The 15,394-nt window shown below is 38.3% G+C and overlaps 2 protein-coding genes across 3 annotated transcripts; one reads left to right on the top strand and one right to left on the bottom strand.

Moving 5' to 3' along the window:
* Positions 1-161: 161 nt before the first annotated feature.
* On the bottom strand, positions 162-2,478 carry harbi1 (harbinger transposase derived 1). The gene is made up of 2 exons (XM_026267692.1): positions 756-2,478; positions 162-658 (listed from the first exon to the last, which is right to left on the bottom strand). Exons 1-2 carry the CDS (start codon positions 871-873, stop codon positions 312-314), a joined length of 465 nt encoding a protein of 154 aa, XP_026123477.1. The 5' UTR covers positions 874-2,478; the 3' UTR covers positions 162-311.
* A 1,582-nt stretch (positions 2,479-4,060) lies between these two features.
* Positions 4,061-15,167, top strand: atg13 (ATG13 autophagy related 13 homolog (S. cerevisiae)). 2 transcript variants are annotated; one of them, XM_026267676.1, is made up of 18 exons: positions 4,061-4,280; positions 5,220-5,300; positions 5,408-5,488; positions 5,591-5,710; positions 5,824-5,870; positions 5,996-6,136; positions 6,255-6,295; positions 6,379-6,475; positions 8,583-8,681; positions 9,376-9,469; positions 10,082-10,180; positions 10,571-10,666; positions 10,860-10,999; positions 11,083-11,170; positions 11,814-11,891; positions 12,018-12,131; positions 13,849-13,977; positions 14,350-15,167. In XM_026267676.1, exons 2-18 carry the CDS (start codon positions 5,232-5,234, stop codon positions 14,425-14,427), a joined length of 1,611 nt encoding a protein of 536 aa, XP_026123461.1. In that variant the 5' UTR covers positions 4,061-4,280; positions 5,220-5,231; the 3' UTR covers positions 14,428-15,167. The 2 variants fall into 2 exon arrangements, with proteins under 2 accessions (XP_026123461.1, XP_026123463.1); XM_026267678.1 differs by lacking the exon at positions 10,082-10,180.
* The last annotated feature ends 227 nt before the right edge of the window (positions 15,168-15,394 follow it).

Raw genomic sequence — 15,394 nt, 5'->3', positions numbered from 1 at the left:
AAATTTTAAAAAAAAATCTCATAGTTTTTTATTTATTTACTTGCTTTATGATTACATTGGTGGTGACCAAAATATTCTTCAAAATATTATCTTTTATTTTCCACAGAAGGATCTGAGAAGTTGAGGAGACTAAATTATTAAATTATGATTAAATTACAATAATTATTTATTTATTTATTTATTTTTGGTGGAATATTCGTTAACAAAATGTTAGCATACAGGAAGACAATAGCATTTGTATCTTTAAAATAAAAAAATGAATGTTGAATTCCATTTTCATCTAAGCTAAAATGATTTTGGATGAGTTCCTGTCAAACTCTGAGAGCCTCTGGGTCGACTGTGTCAGTGGAAGCAATATCCTCCCCTGATTGGTCTGTGGCCTCAGTCCTCTCAAATGTCCAGGCATCGAGGCCAGACTGCAGAGAAATATTATGTAGCCCACAGCAGGCCTGGATGATATGTGAGCATTTCTCTGGAGAATACTGCAGGTAACCTTTTGCCCCATCCAGGCATCGGAAACGTGTCTGAATGGCTCTGAATGTGCGGTCCACTATCTCGTGTGTCGTTGTGTGAGCCAGGTTATAGCGGTAGTCAGCAGGGGACTCCGGATTCTGCACTGGGGTCATCAGCCACTTTTTTATAGGGTAACGATTGTCACCTGGATGCGAAAAAAAGAAAACACACTTATATTTTCAAAGGAATCTTTGGCAGTGTTAAGAAAAGTCACTACGGCAACCAAACTATGTGTGTCTCACCTAAATGCCAACCTTCGTCATTGTCTTGCTCTTCAAACAGCTTTGCCACACTGTATTGCTTAAAGACAGCTCCATCTGTCAGACTACCTGGCCAATGTGTCTCAGCGCTCAGCAGCATCCTCTGGCATCGCAAACTAATTGGCAATTGATTGAGTGAAATCCTTTTTTATTTACATAGGAAGAGTCATCTGCATTTGGAGCTTTGATGGCTACATGCGCACAGTCCACTACTCCCAAGACATTAGGAATTCTTGCTATTCGGTAAAACTCCTCTTTAGACTGCTGCCTGGTGGCCTCATCCCTAGTGAAGCCAATAAACTCTGGTGCTTTCTCAATCAGCTTAAGTGACGTTAGAAACACAACGGCTCATGGAGGCCTGGCTGATGCCGATGGCATCTCCCATCTTGCTCTGGAAGGACCCGGTTGTGTAGAATCCCAGGGCTGCGAGTATCTGAACATCTGGGCTGATGGTTCGTGACCTCTGTCTCCGTCTCAACAAGCTGTCCTTTAGCAGTTCCACTAGGTAATAAATGAACTCACGTGGGAAGCCGAATGTTGTCAACAGAAATTAATCCGTCACTGTCTCGATATCAAATCGATCAAGTGTTTTGTGCCCCCGGCCATGCAGCAGCAGATCACAGTCTAGGATAGCAATAGAGATTACCATTCCACATACTCCAGAGGACCTGTGGGCAAATGGCACATGTGAATGTCATCTAGTGTCATGTAATGCCATGTCAATAACTAAAACATGATACATCCACATTTTGACATTTCTGGGCTTCTCAGAAGCAGAAGTCATCATAGTTGGGTAAAATTATATAGTAGTGGATGAAAACAACAAATATTACTTTTGCACACATGTACATTGTTCATGTGTGTGTTTGTGTAGTTACACACACAATATTATATATATTATTATAGTCATTTAGCAAACATTTTTATCCAAAGTAACTTAAGATGGCCAAGGACTCGGACTTGGGCAGGTCAATCCACCAGGAGGGAACAGTTATTGAAAAATTCTGAAGTAGTGAATTAAGGTAAAGGGGTGCAGAGCCAGTGGTGGTTTTGAATGCAAACATTAATGCCTTGAATTTTATGCGAGCATCTATTGGCAGCCAGTGCAAATTGATAAACAGTGATTTGACATGCGTTCTTTTCGGCTCATTAAAGATTCATCTTGCAGTTTTGGATTAATTGTTTGATACAATTGGCTGGAAGAGAGCACTGCGATAGTCCAGCCTGGACAGAACAAGAGCTTGAACAAGGATTTGTGAAGCATGTACCGAAAGTAAGGGTCTGATCTTCTTGATGTTGAATTAAGCAAATCTGCAGGACCGAACAGTTTTAGCAATGTGGTCTGAGAAAGTTAGCTGATCATCAATCATAACTCCAAGGTTTCTGGCTGTTTTTGAAGGAGTAATGGTTGATGTGCCTAACTGGATGGTGAAATTGTGATGAAATTATGGGTTTTCTGGAACCACAAGCTGTTCTGTATTGGCATGGTTGAGTTGAAGGTGATGGTCCATAATCCAGCAAGAAATGTCTGTTAGACAAGCTGAGATGCGAGCAGCTTTCATCGATTCATCAGGATGGATCGAGAGGTAGAGTTGAGTGTCATCAGCATAGCAGTGAATTGGTGCTCTGCATTTCACCCATCCAAGTTCACAAACACAGCAGTGAGAAGTGAACACACTGTGAACACACACCAGGAGCAGTGGGCAGCTATATTTCCAGCACCCGGGGAGCAACTGGGGGTTCAGTGCCTTGCTCAAGGGCACTTCAGCCATGGGTACTGAGGGTGGAAGAGAGCGCTGTTCATTCACTCCCCACCACCTACAACTCCTGCCATCACAGAGACTCGAACCTGCGACCGAAGTCCAACTCTCTAACCATTAGGCCACAGATGCCCCCAGTAGCTAGATGTTGCAACTTGGACACCTCACCACTCCGAGATACCTTGAAGGACCTATCTGAGAGTTAAAACTCAAACCACTCAAGTGCAGTTCCTGAGATGCCCTTTGCCAATAGGGTTGACAGTTGACGGATCTGGTGGTTAACAGTGTCAAAAGCAGCGGACAGATGCAGCAAGGTATTGAAGATTTGGAATCCACTCTTGCCAGTCTTTGGGCTTCAGCAGCTGAGAGCAAGGCAGTCTCAGTTGAATGTCCATTTCTGAAACCACTGGTTGTTGTTGAGGAGGTTGTTCTCTGTGAGAAAGGAAGGAAGATTTCAAGTGTTTTGCAATCAAATGAAGAAGGAAATCCGTCTGTAGTTAAAAAAAAAAAATCTGGGTTAAAAGTGGGTTTCTTAAAAAGTGGGGTTTTACATGCCTGTCTAAATGCTGAAGGAAAAACTCAAGTGTTAAGGGATGTGTAAATGCTGTGAGTGAGTGCAGGTACAACTGCAGGAGAAATGGCTTGAAGGAGATGAGACCGAAAAGGATCAAGCGGAAAAGTAGTAGGATAATTAGAAAGAATGAGTTTGGAGACTTCTGCCTCAGAGAGTGAAGAGAAGGATGTGAACGAGTGTATGTTTGCTGTTAAGATGTGTTTGACAGATTTGGGTGTGGAGAATAGTGCACTGATTGATTTAATTTCGTCACCTGTTAGAGTAGCTTAAATTGGGGGGTTGGGGGGTCAAAGAGCATGCGAAAGTTAGACGAATTATTCATTTTATTATGATAGTATGTATTTTTTTAGCAGTGGAGACTTTAGCATATAGGTATATATGCTAATTGTTTCTGCATGTAACGTTACCGCTTAATTTATTTCTTCAGTGTGTTACAACACAAGGTTAAAACAATGTTTTGACCTAGTCACATATTTTTTATTACAGCATTTGTATATCAGTGAATCTGAGCTGGTTATATAATCCAGTTCGTCGGCTGGTAAGCAGCTCAGTAACGTTACAGTATTTTAAACAAAACCGAACGCAACCAATTATTGAATTAAATTGTCTCAAGGTGAAAAGAAATGGTGTATTCCATAAACACAACGGTGGTGGAAACAGCCATAATGACTGAGAATGAGTTTCTCGTTACCTGCTATGGCGATTGTTTGTGTTCGCCGACATTGAAGTGTGACGTCATTCACGTAACAAATGTCCTGTTCAGGAACTGCACTTTCGATATTTGTAATGGTTGTTTTCAAAAAAAATAAATAAGCGACGGTCGTTTAAGTGCATATAAAGATGTAACACATATATGCATGTCATTTTATTATATCATAATTGTATACACTTCTTCATTCAAATGTAAAAAATTAAATAAAATAAAACAACGAAAGTGTCGTGGCTGAATCAGTACAGGCAACACGTCGTTCCATCCTGACCTAGCCAAACAAGCAAAATAAACAAAAATGCCTGGCTGTCAATGTGTGTGACGTTGTGGTGCTAAGATGTGATTAATTGAAAATACTGGATCGTTTATGCTGTATTTTATAATTTCACGTAATCGGCCACGGTGTATCGCACACTTCTTCTACGTTACGTGTTAACAGTTAAATCTCCGCTCTGTGATGAGCTGTAAGTATATGCGCATGTTTTTCTAAGGGGTTAGCACTGGCTGCACACAAACAGATAAATAATTGTAAACAATCTGAGATGTTGTGACAGAGAGAAACAAATGGCAGGTCTACAGTTTTCAGATCTTGAGGCGGATTAACTGGCAGCTGTCATTTGACATTGATTGCTATAATGTTTAATGTTGTGTAACTTAGTGCTGTGTTGTTGTTTTCTATTCAGAACATGTTTAAATGCCTAGAGGCGAGCTGCCGTAAAGACGTCAGTAAATTAGTTCATTATTACTATTAGAGTAGTTCATTATTACAAGATGAACCCACTCTATTTTTTCCCTCTTGAGTAAAGAAGCCACACTCTATAGAATAGTCTTTTAATATCGACACTTTTAAGAGTTTGTTAGTCAAAACACTTTTGAGGTTAACTTAAATCTAATTTGGTATCTTTGGAAATAGTGATATATGTGTATATATATATGTATATATGTATATATGTATATATTTATATATATATATATATATATATATATATATATATATATATATATATATATATATATATATACATATACATACATACATGTATAATGTATATGTAAGTTCTATGAGTTATATGTACATTTCCGACACCTTTGCTATTCATTCAGTCCTGCATTGTCTGCCATCAGTCATTCAGATATTCAACAAAATTGTCAAAGTACAATTTTATATAGTTGATGCAGTATTTTACATTATAACACTCATCTTGTACATGTTGTATCGAAATATGTTACTCTTTTAAAATATGTTAAACGGACATTGTTATTAAGTGAGCTTTTTCCTCCATCTTACCGTACTAATTGACCTGACTTGCATTTAAGTATATTATGTACTTTTTCAGTCTAATAGTGTTATTTGTAACTGCTTTTTCACTGTGTGCTGTGGAAACTCTCTTTGTATATCTTAGGTGCGTGCGGCAATGGATAGTGATCTGAGCCCACAGGACAAGAAAGACTTGGATAAATTCATCAAATTCTTTGCCTTGAAGGTGATTGCATTAAACACTTACAGTACTAAGGGTATCATTGCATGCATGAAATCTGGTATCCCAGGTGACAGGGTGAGGACATCCTTTGCTTTATGTGTTTCTTTCAGACAGTGCAAATTATAGTTCAAGCCCGGCTTGGAGAGAAGATCAGCACTTGCTCTTCTTCATCACCGACAGGGTCAGACTGGGTAAGACACATCCAGGATACTTCACATACAGCGGTCCTATTTTGTTTACATCATAACTAACATGAGATCTGCACATCTGGTTGTTTTCATGTTTTTATTCAGTTTAATCTGGCAATAAAAGACATCCCAGAGGTGACTCATGAAGCAAAAAAAGCTCTCGCCGGACAACTGCCAGGCATCGGCCGATCCATGTGTGTGGAGATCTCCCTCAAAACCTCAGAGGTCTTGTCTTTCTTTCAGTTCATCATCAATATAATAAAAGGATCATGACAAAATGCCCAACTTAATAAAAAGATGTTTACTTGAGTATTAATAAGTTGTGTTTACCCATGCAGGGAGACTCCATGGAGCTGGAGACATGGTGTTTGGAAATGAATGAAAAGTGAGCACACACAGTTCCCCTATATAGACAGGAGCTTAAAACTGCTCTGTGTTGAGATTGATACATTATCAGCAAGTCAATATTTACTTTACTGGGGCATGACTCGGGTTTGCATTTTCTTCCAGGTGTGATAAGGACATTAAAGTGTCCTATACAGTTTATAATCGGCTGTCTCTGCTGCTCAAGTCTTTGCTGGCCATCACAAGGGTGACACCTGCTTACAAGCTTTCACGTAAACAAGGACATGATTATGTCATACTCTACAGGTACTCAACGGACTTTCTTTTACACTCCACAAAGCCTTATATTGCCTGATACATGAGTTCATAGAGCGGGGAAAAGGATATAATATACAGTCAGATTTGATTAATATCTCTTTGATAGGATCTATTTTGGAGAAGTCCAACTGACAGGTCTCGGGGAAGGTAATAGTTTGGAGGGCTCTCTTCAAAGTACTAATAAAGGATGTGTAGATGTTCTGTAGTAACTTCTTCACTCCTCTCTGTAGGGTTCCAGACAGTGCGAGTGGGTATCGTAGGCACTCCCATAGGCACCATTACTTTGTCCTGCGCATATCGCACTAATTTGGCCCTCATGTCTTCAAGGTATGCATTACGTCTTCCTGTGTGCAAGTGCTGGGCGATAAACTGTTTTGAATTACACAACCAGTATGACATTTTAAAAACCAGCATACCGGTAAAAGTGCCTAAACAGCGTTACAGCATTGTGAATTGAGAGTTGACCATTAAAGGTGCTGTAGGGAACTTTTGTAAAAAAATATTTTTTACATATTTGTTAAACCTGTCATTATGTCCTGACAGTAGAATATGAGACAGATAATCTGTGAAAAAAATCAAGCTCCTCTGGCTCCTCCCAGTGGTCCTATTGCCATTTGCAGAAACTCTATCGCTCCCGGTAAAAAATAACCAATCAGAGCTGCGGTCCGTAACTTTGTTTGTGTTCAAAATTTAGAAAAATCTATATAATAAGCGAGTAAACCATGAATCAATTTTCCAAACCGTGTTTTTGGCTTGTCCTGAATCACTAGGGTGCACCTATAATAAGTGTTTATATTGGGACTATTTTAGATTGCTTCGGGGATACCGCGGCGGAGTAACCCAGTACCTTTGTGATTCTTCATAGACATAAACAGAGAGAAGTAGTTCCGGCTACAATGTTCTTCCGCAAGACGCAAGCAGTTCTGTTTATTAACCGCTAGAGCGTCAAAAGTTCCCCACCGCAGCTTTAACTCAACGTGCAAATATTGCGGCAGTTACATTCACAGCACATTAAAGCATCTTAACTACTTGACCTGGACAAACTGTTTTACTCTTATAGTAGAACATGGTTGCAGTGACAGTAATTGTTCTAAATAAATAAATCTTGATTTATTTCAGGAGTGCAAAATAATGCATGATATTTTGAACAGAATAAAAACACTTAAACATATTCAATCACATCTGCTGCACACAGCTTCACTGAACAGCATCTATTTTTAAGCCTTATAGTCCAAATTGTGCTTACTTGAAGTGTTGATATATTTATACATGTCTACTTCATATTTCTTCATACATGATACATTTTTATTCATTTTCCATTGATTTATGCTAAATTACGTTTTCTACCTATTAGATTGTTTTATTAACCTCTACACCTACACCAACCCTGAACCTACCCCTTACAATAATACAAAAATTAAGTAATTATTGTTGTACAGTGGTCCCAGTAGCTGCAGGTGTATCTCTTCTAGCCTAGATCCTGCTTCCAGTGCTGTCTGTCTGTGTTTTCTCTTCCACCATCACTGTTCTGACTTGGAGGAAGCTTCTTTGTTGCTCATAATGTCAATCATATCACGCCCTCCCTCTTATGACGAACTTCCACTTGATGGGTAAATAAAGGGTTAATGTATACTGGGTATTCCATGTAATGCCAGAATAATGGCTGAATAAAAACGAAAGAATAATGATGATTATTCTCATGCCTGGCAGAGGTCACACTGTAAAGAGGAGAGAATACTGTAGCAGGCAGAGCAAGCTCACTGTTCACGATGAATGAAATATTGGAAGATAATCCTCAATACTGAATTGGGAGTGGGGGTTATATGAATGTATTTCTGAGGTGAGCTTCAGTCTTCAGAAAAGTTTAGATGGTATTTTTCTTTTCATCTTTCCTCCATTTAATGCATATTAAAGTAGTTTCTTAAAGGCAGTTCTGCTTTGTTAACAGCAGTAACCAGGGAATCGCTATGCTGCTGCTACCCCTTAGCGCCACCTGCTGTCAGAGAGAGAATTTGCATTCCCATGCAGCCCATTTGCTATTTTTGCTATTCTTGCTATTCTTGCAGATATGTTTTATGTAGTACACTTTCAAAAGGCTAAAGTCAGCCCCTTCTATTTTTGCTTTAAATTGTGAAATTATACCTAATATCTAATTTAGATCAAAAACTGCTCCAGCATCATCTTTGTTTGGATTGTGATCAAAACGCAATGGTTGCATTTCATGCATTCGGATTCATATAAAGGCACACACAAAACCCCATGATAAAATGTGAAACTGTCACAATCCTAAAAAAAAAAAAAAAAAAAAAAAAAAACTGTGATACAGATTTTTGGACAAACTGTCCAGCACTAGTGCAACACATTCAAACATTCAAATATTCTGGATCGTTTTGGAGTTGTGTTGTAAAAGATATTGTCCTTGTGTGTCTCGCAGGCAATTTGAGAGGACAGGCCCTATCATGGGTATCATCATTGATCATTTTGTGGAGCGTCCCTTCACTAATATGGCACACATGCATCCCTGCAGTTACAGGTGTGTAAAAATAGACACATAATCACATTATAGATACTTGTGCTACTGTTCAGAGGTTTGGGGTGAGAAAGTTTTTTTTTTTTATTACTTTTTCATTATTATTATTTTTTTTTTTTACAAAAGCACAAATTGATCAAAAGTGAAAATGAATATTTTTACAATGTTACAAAACAGTTCTATTTAGAATAATTGCTGTTCTTTCTATTCATCAAAGAGTATAAAAAAAAACACAATATACAAAATATTCAGTAAGTACTAAACAAAAATAAAATTATAATATGAAATGTTTCTTAGGCACCAAATGGGCATATTAGAATGATTTCTGAAGTAATGGCAACTGGAAATTCAGCTTCATCATCACAGAAATAAATATTTGTATATTGAGATAGAAAAATGGTAATAATATTTCACTTTATTACTGTTTTAACTGTACATTTGGTCTAATATATTTTGACTAATTTCCAAAACATTTTAAAAATCTTACAAACCCCAAACTGTTTTGTATACCGCAGTATAAAATATCACCTGCATTGTTATTAAAAGCATAACTAACAATTTTTAGCATTCAGAATAAGTTGGAATTAAACCAATTAATAATCATAAAAAACAGGTTTGATAGTATTGATTGAAAGGGATTCAAACTGATGACTCCGCTTTCTTGTCCTGGCCTCTAACCAGCTCTTTTCTCTCTCAGAGCGCCTGGAGAAGATGAAGGAGGGACATATGCAGGAATAGAAGACTCTCAGGAGGTGTGCAACACATCTTTTTCCACCTCCCCACCATCGCAGGTAATGCCGTCTCTATCACCTTTCCATCTATCCCATTAAATAGAAGCCTTCAGCACCTTCCTTGTACAAGCCAGGCTTCAGTGCAGGTGCAGTGCAGCCAGTCATTAAGAGATGAACTGTTAACCTCTCACAGTGGATACGCTGTTTTCATTCACGAGTCTCTTTCAGCAGTTCCCTGATGAACGGCTCTCATTCTTAAATCATGATTTGTAGTTTTTATATTCCTCCAGCCATGAATATGATTACAGTACAAGTACAGTACATTTCCTCCCTATACTTAGTTGTCGTCTTTTCATTTTTTTCTTTTTGCTGTGTTTGATTAGTCTTGATCAGTGTTGTCTTTAACTAAATTCACTCATTTCCAAAGCTGAAATAAACGAAGGCAAAATAAAATATAAAATTTTATATATTTTAAAAAGTATATAAATACTGGCCTTGGTGTACTTGCTTCAATACAAAAGGGTTCAAAAATCTTCAGACTAGCGTCAAAGTCATTTATCTGAACATGGAATCCTTTCTGTGGTAGTGCTCACATTGCTGTTGCCCTTGTGTTTCTTTCTTTCTTTCTTTCTTTCTGTCTTTCTTTCTTTCTTTCTTTCTGTGTGCACATAGTGTGTATGTACATTAAGTCAGGCACATATTAAGACACCTAAGTCGACTCTGATGGCCAAACTGAAGGTTCCCCTCTTGGGGCTTGGCATCTCACAGCAAGTGAGTCCAGTGTGTGTGAGAGAGAAGTGTGTGTACACGCATGCAGCTGATAGATGAATTAAAATAAAAAGTGTGTGTGGCCTGCCCCAGTAACCTACACTCCGTTGCTTACCCTTCATAACCTTGTATAACCTTTTAATGAATAGGGTTATACAGTATCACTCAAACAAAAGACTGTTTAAGCACTGCTCTGACAAAAGCCCACAATCACTGCTGCCTTCTCCTTGATCTGACCTGCCTGCTGTTTTACTTGTGTGTTTGCTCTGATAACTACTCTTATCCTTCTAGCTCCCTGCTCTGATGTGAGGTTTATACAGGACCAGACTTAAAAAGCCCTCTTGATCTGACATTTGACTCTTGTTGTGATCTGAATCTCTCTCTGTCTCTCAGCTGTACAGCTCTCGTCTCTCATATCAGACTCATGCCCTGGGAACTGTGGATTTGTGCCATCATACGGCTTGTACTGCTGCTGCACATCCTCACCAGGTACAGCACACAACAACACACCAGTGCTTTCGCATTACGCACATGTAAAGCACCACTGTCCCTATCATAACTTCATGCACCTCATCCCTTCTGATGTAGTACAGCTGCTTGGAATGATTTGCACCTGTTTACAGAAGTGTGTGTTGTTTTGACCTGACTTGAGGAGACCAAGTATGTGTGTCTTTCTAATCAGATGGTTGTGCCCGGCAAAGAAGGTGGAGTCCCACAGGTGCCGGCTCAGCCTACTCATGGCACTGCAGCTGAGCATAGTCGTATCCCATCATGCCCCACTGGACAGTCCCCTCAGCCGGCACCGCCCACATCTTGTAGTAGGTGAGCGTGTGAGAAGAATCAGACAGTGCTGTTCAATGCAGTTCAGCAAAATGTGATTCCATGTTTGTGTGTGTGTGTGGTAGCGAGGTGAAGACTGTGTCCCCCTCTGATGCTCTAGAGTCCAACTTCACCAGGAAAGTTGGAGCTTTTGTCAACAAACCCACCACTCAGGTTAGAATACATTAATAATATATAATAACTTATAAAACTAAAAATGATCTTCATGTACATTCAAATAGTTCTTACATTCTTATAAAAATCTACATGAACTACTGAGCAGTTAAGCATACAGTTATCATTCAGAAGTTTGCGTTCAGTGAGGTTTTTTTATGTTTTTGAAAAGAGTATCTTATCCTCACAACAGAATTTTCAGCATCATTACTCTTCAGTGTTACATGATGCTTCAGACAACAATCTAATATTCAAGAAAGCTTTCCTCTTATTATCATTATTGTCAGTGTTGAGCCACATAGCGCGCCTGAATTTTGTGAACATTTGCTTCTGATTTGTTTTAATGAATCAAAAGTTCAAAATAACAGGATTTATTTGAAATAGAAATCTTTTTGTAACATTTAAAATGTTGTAACTGACATTTGTTAAGCTGAGTGCATTCTTTATGACTACATTTATTTTTAATTGTAAAGACCCCAAACCTTTGAAGGGTAGTGTATATATATTAAACTTGAATTTGTTAATATTATTAAGTCAACACTTGATAGTAACTAAGTACATAGTATAAGAAGTATTACTGATAAGTGCAAAGTCACTGTCATGTTCTTTGGGAGGTGAAAATGCATTCTGATGTGTAACTCAGGTGACAACAACCAGTTTGGATCTTCCTTTTGCTGCATTCGCTCCAAGAGCCTGTGACCTGCAGGAGAATGACCCAATGGTATTAAAAGCAAAAAACACCCATACTTAAGTATACATTTCAAATGAAGAAACGCCGCTGCATCGTCCACTGTCTTCTCGGGTCTTTTTGTGTGTGTGAGTTAGAGGTGTTTTTCTCTGTTTGCAGGTGCACCCTCCTCCATCCCCGGCTCCTTCATCTCCTTTGCAAAGCAGCCTGCACTCGAACAGCTCGAGCCACAGCGGGGGGCAGCCACAAGACGACTTTGTCATGGTTGACTTTGTAAGTGCACCAACACATAATAAAAATACACCTATCAAGATCTACTTTCCTCTCCAGATATTGAGAGCTCTGAAATATTGAGCATATTGAAAGGCACTGCATCAGTACATTGAGTAAATAGGAACTGTTGAGTACCAGAGAGGTGGGGACTGGTAGGCATTATGTTGTTTTTGATTCCTCTTGTGAGAGGTTTGACAGCAGAAAAAAGTTTTATCAAGCCCTTGAAAGAGCATCTAGCAGGGCTTCATGTTCTCCGGCACTTTGCTGGATTTCCAGCATGCAGCATTTGTCTGTGGAAAAAAATAATCCTACATTAAAAGAGATTTAAATCTTGTTGATTGTTGATCATTTTCATTCATGCATTCGCCTACCAATGGTATGAGAGGAGCAGCTTTGACTCTCAACCAAACTAACATTACTAGCCAATCAGAATGTTTTGCTCTTATAAACACAAGACGTGCATAATAGTATTCAGTTGCATCCATAGACTGTATAAAAACAGGTCACATCCCTGATGAATGGAGAAACACAACAAAAAGCTGCGAGGCGCAATGGTCAAAGATGTCCATCTAGTGCATGTTTACATAGAAAAGTGAATTACAAAGCAGCAAAGCTTTGTAAACAGCTCAGAGTAATCATGTCATCTCCATAAGAACCATATGGTTGCCAGAACATATACACCTGTTCACACACGATCTATTATTACAGTGAAGACCGTATGTGTGAAAGGGGCTAATCTCTTCCTCTGTATACACTGTATACAGTATACACTGCTGAATTTGTATTGCTTAATGTCATCTGGAAAAACTGTGTGCATTATCTCACTAGATTTATAATGTAAATCATTGAAAACCTTTGCCAACACAGGAGAATACATCAACATATGTCTAAATACGCTATGTATTGTACATGACGGCTTTCAAAATAAACGTTTCTGCATGTGGCCAAATATGAAAATGTAATGGATCACGCTGTAGAGAGAAATGTCACCAGGCCATTGGCGCCCTCTGCAGGTTTTATACATAATGTACTTAAGTTGGTTTTGTTCACGTTATTTATAGGCCTATTTCATTAGGTCAATCATATATTCATGAAAAAGAAAATCAGTTTGAATAAAGAAAGCAATAACTTTGCCATATCATGTTAAAGTTTTCACAGTCATTGCATTCTTTGCATGTGCTGCCCGGCCCCCGGAAAAAAGTTCAGGCTCAGGATTTTTTTTTGTTAACCCTTGATCTAGTGATCCAGACAAGTCAAATATTCATCAGAAAAAAAGAAACTTAGACTCTGACCTGAGAGAAAGCTACATCTGCTTGATGCTTAATGAATCTGAAGAAGACCTTGCTTTCCTTTTATTTGAATTTCATAAATGCACTGTTAAATGCTGCATTATACAATGCCAATTTGAATATAAAGAGGTGATGTTGCATAAGAGATATCCAAAGAGACCTGCTTGATCATGTTAGTTTTCTGAATGACAGAGCAGCATTGTTCTGGTGTTGATCAGAGATCTAGTGTTGGGCTAAAATCAATACAAATGTTTCTAGAGAAGTAAAAAAAAATCTCTTAATATAATACAAACATGAAAATCTAACTTAAATCTTCAGAATTGTTTGAAAATTACAAGCAGTTGAATTTGATTAATAAGTGTTTGGTAAAAGCTAAATATGGTCCATATTTTGTTTAATGATCAGTTCTGTGATTGTGTGCCAAACAGAAACCAGCATTCTCTAAGGATGACCTTCTGCCAATGGATCTGGGAACTTTCTATCGAGAGTTTCAAAACCCTCCTCAACTTGCAAGCCTGTCCATCGATGTCAGCGCTCAGTCAATGGCTGAGGATCTGGTGAGAAACATAACAATAACAAATTCTTGTCAAAGCACATACTGAACATTTTTGCAGTCTATATGGGACAGGTTGACCTTTAAAGTTAGAAAGGCATACAAAGAGAAGAGACACAGAGAGTAATCATATACTGTAGGTATAATTACATTACAGATTTGACAGTTTTAGCACCAAATCAGGGTTGGTGTTAAAGTGTGTGGATAATAAAATTAAGAACTCTTGAAATAATTGCAAGTATTTTTTTTTATATGTAGTTCACTTAAGACAGAATCTGTGTACAAATTATACATAGGGTGACTTATTCCCATTTATGCCATAGTAACATTGTGTTCATTATTAGTTGTTTGTTAAAGTGAACATGTATTTTTGCAGGACTCTCTTCCAGAGAAACTGGCCATTTATGAGAAGAACATTGACGAGTTTGATGCGTTTGTGGACACGCTACAATAAAACAGAACAGAGATTGCATCCTTCACAACTTCTTTACTCCTCTTGCTTCCTTCCCTGATGCGTCCCTCACTGGATGTCTACATTAGCCATGTTTTGTGTCAGTTTTTCCTTGTGCAATGAGCTATGAAGAGAATCATCATTCAAGAAAAATAAGTGAACTGTATAAGGAGAAGCAGCATCTGTTACAGAACAGAGGAAAATATCATTTCCAACCCTTGTATTTATTAAAATAGCAGAATTGTGTAAGTGAAGCTCACTGTAATGAATGTATAAACCTGTACCAGTCTTTATTTTTGTTTTGCTCATCACAACATGTGCAGTTCACTGACGTCACTGAAGCAGATTTCTCTCATTCTACCACTGGCACCATCTGAATTCTCTAACAGTGTTAATTTGAATTATCTAAGAATATGTCAAGTTTTTGTTTCATAGGTTTAAACATGAACAACAATAGAAGTGAACACTGACAACAGTGAAGTGAGCCTATGCTTACCTGCTTCCTGTAAGGGCATTTTACCATAACTTTTCACTTTTATTTTTTATTTTTTAGTTAGGGACAGTTTATCATTACTACTCACCAGGTCTTTAAACGCTGAGGAATGCTTTTTAAAAAAAGCTTATTTTGGCAAGTCGTTAGGAGCTGGACCTTCTTTTATTATTTTAAGTGTCTTCTTTCTCTCTGCGCTTTGTCAATATGGCATGTAAATGTTGTGTAATAAACTGATTTATTTCAAACAGGCCTTTTTTGTTTGTTTGTTTCCCCTATATGCTGAACTGGTCTAAAACATTGCGTCTTCTCTAGGTAACCCTTGGAGTTCACTAGCTAATGAATATTCGTTCGCTCGACGTTCGCCCAGCGGATTGGCGAAGGCCTGGCTCATGAATATTAATTAGGGTGCGTTACTGGAAGGCCACCAAGCAGCGTCAGCATTGGCTTTTTAAAAATTCATAAGCGCTGAAATACACG

The sequence above is a fragment of the Carassius auratus genome, chromosome 7 (assembly GCF_003368295.1).
Source record: "Carassius auratus strain Wakin chromosome 7, ASM336829v1, whole genome shotgun sequence".
Taxonomy (NCBI): Eukaryota; Metazoa; Chordata; class Actinopteri; order Cypriniformes; family Cyprinidae; genus Carassius; species Carassius auratus.
The sequence above is the reverse complement of the archived record's forward strand: the minus strand, read 5'-3'. Positions and strand labels throughout refer to the sequence as shown.